Consider the following 8,029-nt stretch of genomic DNA (forward strand, 5'->3'; position numbering starts at 1 on the left):
CTACTTCAGAAAACTTTAAACCAACTTCATCTATTGCAATTTTGGAATCCCTAACATCATTCCTCAGGCTTTTCCTCTACAATTGTTCTCAAGCTAAACCCCCTCAGCGGTTAAATTTGACAACCTGATATATTCGGATTTCTCTCTCCATGAATCAAATATTCTAACTGTTCATTGTTAATCCAAGATGGAACCTTTCCCTGGTTAACTTGTGTAAGATTCTACAGAAGTTGCTTTGTCACCCAGTTACCATTAAATCCTACACAGAGTCCTGTCCTGCTGTCAAACATCATCTGTTATTTTTCTTTCAATGCATTGATTTATAGTCTGAGAATGTCCTTCTGATATTGGAACCGTACAGTTACCAACTCGATTTTCAACTAACTCCCCTTTAGTGATCAGTTTCCAATGGTACTCACGGTTAACTTTTAGAAAATATTCCAGTAAGATGTGCAAAGTTTAAAATAAAAAGAGGAATTTTGAATCATTTCCTTAGAGAAACTCGAGAAAGTGGGACTCCGAGTTTGTTATTGCTGGTTAGAAAATAGATCTGTTGTAAATAGTAGAGAGTTGATAATGTTGATCAAGAACTCCATTGCAGTGTACTGTTAGATAATGTTAAAACGGGCAGGAGTGAAAAGTGAAATCTAGTTCAATAAAGTTAATGAATTGAAAGAAAAAGGGTGGGAGCATTAATATGAACCAATTGTTTACTATAGAGGAACATTGTCTCTGACAGAATCTCATAAGATCATATCTCATCAAATGTACGTTAAACAACAGAAACTGTTGCAAATGAAAGACATGTTCTGTTTGCAGGATTATTATCACTGCAGTTTTCAGTGTGTATTACACACAGATAATCGGAATTTTACCACCCCGCCCGCCACGGGAATCGGAGCGGGAGACGGGCAGACAGTGAGAAGCTCCATTGACCTCGGGCGGGATTTTATAATTTCAGGACAAGTGAGAATGTAAAACCTCCCCCCACAATTTCAAACAATGACCAATTAAAGGCAGCTTCCATTTTTAAAATGTGGCTTGACTAGATTTTGAAAAATTAAATTATCCTTAATTTCCCATTCATAATTAATAATGCAGTTTACTTTATTTGGTGCATGTTGTGATAATACATTCATGAGGAGATACAATACGTCATTAATATGTTTATGTTTGCTAAGTATTTTGTGCCATTAGACTTAGGAGACTTCCCAAACCTGGAGACACATGAGGCAGACAAAACAAATGTGTGTGTCTGTTCTCAATAGCTTGTTCTTCCTGGACCTGGTCACAAGCCTGGCGTCAGAGACTATAGCATGAGGGACAACACTCCACATCAAGACATTGCTGACTGAGTATCTCTCCCTCTTACTGCCCGCCTTCAGCCTATTGTAACAGTTTTCACTTTGATAATCAGGTTGGCCTTGTTAGAACCCACCTTCCATTCCCATCAGTAGCAGCAGCAGGACTCAAACCTGGAGCTTCAGGCTCAGATACAGAAACTCTACCCCCTGCAACACAAAATCGTCTTTTGTGCCTTTACACATCTCCAAATATTTAAACATCTCTGCCGTATAAGCTGTTAACTAGAGTTAAACTAACATTGATTATCTGACTGTCCAGCTCCGACTGTTACTCACCAGGCAGAGAGCAAATGAGGAGAATCAAAATCCACATCGTCCTGTTGGAGATCAGATCAGTGCTTGTCATCAGTTACCCAGCTCCTGTGTCTCACATTGAAATAAGATTTCACTATAAGTTGTAGAAGTAATTTAAAAGAAGAAGAAGACAGCAGGAAGTTATGTCATGAAGGCTCAATCATCCAGATGATGAAATCTGGTCCATTAGGTCTTGAACTTCTGTTAGTCGTATCTAATAAAAGAACTACACCAGCTTACATTGAGGGAGACAACTCTAGAGTCTAGGTTTGTTTATCTAAGACACATAGAGGCAAATTTTCCCATTCCGCCTGTCACAGGAATCATAACAGACAAGAGTCGGACCAGGGAAAAGTGTGTTGAATTCGGGTGGGATTTTCCAGTTTCAAGGTGAGCACAGTCAGAAAATCTCATGCATTGTCTGAGAGAATTCATTAAGTCAGACATCTGAACATGGGAGAGATAATTGATATCCACAAATATAGACATAAACTGGGTGTTAAGGACAATGTGCAAGGTCACCTAGCATACTCAAACATTTACACTGATCGGATGTTATAATTAAGCAGGTGTGCAGAGGTTGTGACTAGTTTTTAACATTTGTATCTCATACATGATGTAACCTGAATCAATAATTGTGAGTGGACAGAGATAATGCCTATACAAATGGATACTTCTGATTGGTATGTGTTAATTACTCATAATCAAATCTGGAAGTATATTTGTTTGTGCATTCACTGCTCTAGCTTGACGCTAGCTGGCATGCTAGGGCTCTTACTATAGCTACGAATAAACAGCTGATTTAAAACCCCAAAACCTGGTCTGGCTACTTGAAGGGAACAAAGTCTCCAGCAAGACGAAGAGTTGAGCAAAAACAGCCCCGCAACAGTTTTATGAAAATAACTTAAATATAAAGTTTCATTGATAATTTGTTTTAATTTGCTTAATGTCAATCTTGTTGTTGGTGATGAACAACAATTCTGTCAGGGTGAGGAGACCTGATATTGAGTAGAACAGCCTTTGCTGCTCCATGTTTCAGATCCACAAACAAGTTTTGAGGCAAATTTCAGACAGAAAAGGACCTCAATTCACAGAGAAAATTCTCTGGTCAAAAGTAAATTGTGATTGAGTAACTGGGAGGCAGACTCAATTCCAATGTGAGGATATCTCTGCTCAACTCCCTGACATGGTGATGTGTATTTCCCTAGACATAGTTGGTGATGAGTGAAGCAGGAGAATGGTACTTTCTTCAAACAATGAGTACATTAAGCTGGCTAACCCCCCCCCCATCCTAAATGGGTTACCCCGTTTCCTAAGACTCTGACTCCTGGTTCTAGACATCCCCAACATTGGGAAATTCCTTCACGCGTTCATCTTGTCCAGTCATGTTCGAATTTTACAGGTTTTTATGAGATTCGTCCCTTATTCTTTGAAACTCCAGCTATTAGAATCCTAACCAATTCGGTCTTCATTCAATTGTCAGTCCCGCCATCCCAGCAATCAGTCTGTTTAACCTTCACTGCACTCCATCCATAACAAGAATATTCTTCCTCAGATAAGGAGACTAAACCTGCACACAGTATTCCAGGTAAGGTCACACCAAGGCCCTGTAAAACTGCAGTAAGACATTCCTTTTCACAGTAACTTCATTGCAGTGTTAATGTAAGCCTACTTGTGACATTAATAAATAGACATTAAACTTTAAATTGCTGCTCCTGTATTCGAATCCTCTTGCTTTGAAAACCAACATACTATTTGCCATCTTTACCACTTACTGCACCTGCTGGCTTACTTTCAGCAACTGGTGTGCAAGGACACCCAGGTCTTGTTGCACATTCCTTTTCCCCAATCTATAACCATTCAGATAATAATCTGCTTTCCTGTTTTTGCTACCAAAATGGATAACCTCACATTGATCCACATTACACTGCATCAGCCACGCATTTGCTCACTCACTCAACTTGTCCAAAACACAGTGATGCATTTCTGCATCCTCCTCACATCTCACCCTTCCATCCAGTTTTGTGTCATCTGCAAAGCTTTCCCCTCTTTATCTAACCCCATTCTATTTCTTCTCCCCCCCCCACCCCCGACCCTCAACTATTTATTCAGCTTCCCCTGAATGTGTTTATGCTATTTCCTTCAATTAACCTTTTATGGTAATGAATTCCAGATAGTGATAGCCTTTGGGTAAAGATGTTTGTCCTGAGTCCCTTATCCTTCCCCTGTAAATTGAGTCATTTAGCATTACTGCATTTCAGGGAAGGCCAGATAATCACAAAAGGGAGAAAGAGAAGAAGGATTTGCAGATAGTGTGAGATGGAGAGGGGTGGGAGGGGACTCAAATACAGCATAAGACCAGCATTGAGCAGGTGGGCTGAATGGCCTATTCCTGCTGCAAATTCTCAGCAAATTCTCTATCATCCAATTTTGGAAATTTCCAATTATTCATGTTCATATTTATTATCCTTACCAGGTTATCATGCGGAGGCTTGTCTCCTCGATGACATAGAATGCCAATTGAGACTGAAAATGACAATATAATTTCTGACTTGGTGACAGATTCCAGAATTTTCCAGCTGTTCATGTCCTGCCACCGCTGCCAGAGAGATTAGAGAATGTGGCTTCTGACCAATTTCCATTCACTGCAGCGGGACAGGAGAATCTCGGTTTCAAGCAAGGTTGAAGATTCTGCCCCAGAGACTCACCCCACTGCAACACTGAACCTTCTTCTGCACATTTACATGTCTCAAATATTTAAACATCTCTGCCGTATAAGCTGTAGACTAGAGTTAAACTAACATTGATTATCTGGCTGTCCAGCTCAGTCTGTTACTCACTGTAAGAAGTCTCACAACACCAGGTTAAAGTCCAACAGGTTTATTTGGTAGCAAAAGCTTTCAGAGCGTTCCTCCTTCTTCAGGTGAGTGAAGAGTTGTTCTTCATCATTATTCACAACTCTCCCTCTACTGTCCCCCTGGACTTCCTTCTCAGCAGAGGGGACACTCTGCTCCCCATGGTCATTATTAACAAGTATGTCATCCTGCTGCTGTGCCAAGTTACATCAGAGCACAGCAGACCACCACCATGTGGGAGACCGTCTGGGGACTGTACTGCAGGGATCCCCTGGAGACTGTACTGCAGGGGCCCACTGGGGACTGTACTGCAGAGACCCATTGGACCTGTCAAGGCAGCAGAAAGGCATCTTAACAATCCTGATGCAGCGTCCGATCACAGACCCATAGGTAATGTGAGCCTTGTTGTCACGGTCCTGGTTCCTTCTTTTAAAAATTAGTAGCAATTCGCGTCCATGTGACATCACACTGGTGGGTGGGAAAATTCAATGAGGTTTGAAGATTTGACTTTATCCTCGCCAATGAAGTTATAATGCACTCAAATTGACGCAAATCTGATTCTCACCCTCCCTGGGCATGGACTTGACCGTGGCATCAGAGTGAGCTCGGGAAGATTCCAATCAGAAATCTAACAGGTGCAAATCCAGTTTTTGCCCTTTTGTGATATTTTGCGGACTCGACAGGATTTGTGCCCGGAGCCAACACAGTGGCTACATTGTACCTGTTATGCTATTGGTAGGCTGGGAATGTGGGGGTGATGGATATTGAGTGGGATAGAAAGCTCCATATTGAGACCACTGCTATTTCTCATTTATATCAATAACCGGAAGCTCATTGTTCACTGATTAAATACGACGATGATACCAAATAGGAAGCGGCAGTAAAACTGGAGGGAATAACTCAGAGAGTTCAGACGAATTGACAAAATAAGTTTGTGGACAGTTCATAACAAATGAAATTTAACTGCAAACTAAGAAGGAATAATATTTGTCACATGCTCTTCATGAATACTTTTCCTAATGAGTTATGTTAGTATCTATTGCCATTTCAGAATCATCAAATTTTGTGTGTTGTTCTTTGGGAGCTATCATTGAAGCTTGACACATCCTCATTGTTAACCGAGTGCCTCGACCTCTTAACTCTTCAGGCTCTTGAATCTGCAGTGCTGCATATGTGACTCTATCCTCATTGATAGTGAAGTGGACAGTTTGCTTGCTGTGTGTTTCTGCTGAGTTCCCTCGATTGTGCTTTACACTGACATACACAATGTTCTCTTCTACAACTGCTAATTGCTGCAATATAGAAAATAAAGATCCAATTTATTTCCATTTAACTTGAATGGTGGTTTGTGGAGAAATCAATTTCTAGATTATTGCAAATCAGTTCACAAGTGATTGCAACATTCGATAATCCATCTCCAGCGGTGAAACACATCATTTGTCCCAACTCCACATAAACCTGTCCAGTTAATCTCATCAAAATAACATTCAAATCTTTTCCTTCCCATGTGCTTATCCAGCTTCTGTTTGAATGTATTTCGGCTATTTGCCTCCACTGTTCCCTGTGGTGGAAAATTCCACATTCTGAACACTCTGGGTAAAGATGTTTCTCTTGAATTTGCTGTTGGATGAAACTTTTTTATTCACACAAGGAATGTGGTCGTCACTGGCTGGGCCAACATTTGTTGCCCATCCATAATTGAACTGAGAGGCTTGCTCGGCCATTTCAGGGGGAATTTATGGGTTGTATGTCGACCAGATCAGGTATAGGCAGCAGATTTCCTAAGGGAAATGTCCCTAAATGACATTTGGGAACCAAATGGGGTTTTTTTCTGCAATCAACAATAGTTTTATGATCATCATTAGATCCTTAATTCCAGACTTTTATTGAGTTCTGCCTTGGTGGGATTTGAATCCAAGTCCCCAGGGGATGATCCTGCATCTCAAGGTTACTAATCTAATACCAATTCATCAGCACCTGTTATTAATGACTATCCACTATTTACGGTCATTGTTTTTGGTCTTGCCTGTAAGTGGGAACATCTTTGTTATCTCGACCTGAATCTTGAAGATCTCAACCAGTTCATTAATCAGACAAATCCAGCTTGCTGAATCTAGCCTTCAATTTTTAATTTTCCAAGGCAGAATGTGAAAAGGAATTTTGCTGCCATTCAGCGGGATTGTACCTCGCATCCTCGGCAGGCCAGATAAACCAGCCTTTACTCACCCTTTAGTGAGGAGGTCTGCCCCCCACAAGGTGGCGTACTGGTACAGGGCACGCACTATTATAACTTTGCATATTTTACATATAATTCTCATACACCAATCACAAGTATACGTTTGTTCAGAAATCATTAACATCCAATTACAGCAGATAGTTCGGACTATTTCATTTATGGCAGGTGAACATAGTTAACCAGGTATATCCTCTGTATTTAAAGTTTTAAGTTTGTTTATTTGTTTGTCACAAGTAAGTTACTGCGAAATTCTCCTCGTCTCCACAGTCCGGCGCCTGTTCTGTTCAATGTACAGGACCAGCATATCTTTCATAATGTGAGCGGAAGTCGGACCACCTGGAGGAAACCCACACAGAAGCGGGGAGAATGTGCAAACTCCATACAGACAGTGGCCCAAGCCGGGAATTGAACCCAGGTCTCTGGTGCTGTGAAGAAGCAGTGCTCACCATTTTGCTACAGTGCCGCCACCTATATGCTTGTCTAATTATAATGATTCATTACGAATGAGGTTTGACCACATGATTCTATCATCTAAATAACCACGCCTGCCATTATGGCTTGTGATTATCAGAGTTCTCTCCCTCTGTCACTTGATCAGCTTGTGTGTGCTGCCCATCTGTAATTGTGGGAACTGCACTGAAACATCTTCACAGCAGCTTCCCAGTGAACTGTGCTGTAATTAATTCACAGGGGAACAGGACTGCATTCAATGATGCAAACCCCTTCAGACTGATAACATCTTTCATATTACTATCTCACAGTACAACCTGCAGCGAACCTAAATTAGAATTAGCTATGTCCATATTTAATGGCAAGAAGAACATTTATTTGAAGCCTTCAACATAGGAAAATGCCCCGAGACCCATGGCAGCATAATCAAGTACAAACTCAAACTAAAGCAAGGAAGGAGATATTAATGAAGGTGACCAAAATCTTTCAAAGGTTTAAGGTAAAGATATTTTAAAGAATGCCTCAAAGGAATAATGAAGGGATGAACTGGACAGAGAGGATTCCAGAGTTTAGAGACTAAATGGATGTAGTTACAGCAAGGCCAATCTCTCATCACCGAACAGGTGGGCTCATTAGCTTTTGATAGTATTTTCTTATTCTCAATTTTTGTTCTGTTTTGGCAGTAATACTTGAGACTTTACAAGAATATACGAGAGCGTAAACTGACAAATGTCATCAAATCCAAAGTTGGGATGAAATAATTAATGAGGTCTCATTTCTGACGGTAAAGCCAAGGTCTGTCTCCCTTTGTGTCCATCCAATGAGATTAA

General features: G+C 40.8%; 1 protein-coding gene across 1 annotated transcript in view; it reads right to left on the reverse strand.

Moving 5' to 3' along the window:
- LOC145357145 (uncharacterized) overlaps window positions 1-1,700 on the reverse strand; it is a 60,009-nt gene extending 58,309 nt beyond the window's left edge. The window contains exon 1 of the mRNA XM_080210301.1: window positions 1,641-1,700. Coding sequence (XP_080066427.1) covers window positions 1,641-1,677 — 37 coding nt within the window. The 5' untranslated portion in view covers window positions 1,678-1,700. The remainder of the gene's footprint in view (window positions 1-1,640) is intronic.
- Window positions 1,701-8,029: the final 6,329 nt, after the last annotated feature.

Source organism: Carcharhinus amblyrhynchos, chromosome 22 (assembly GCF_965287045.1).
Source record: "Carcharhinus amblyrhynchos chromosome 22, sCarAmb.v2.hapA, whole genome shotgun sequence".
NCBI lineage: Eukaryota > Metazoa > Chordata > Chondrichthyes > Carcharhiniformes > Carcharhinidae > Carcharhinus > Carcharhinus amblyrhynchos.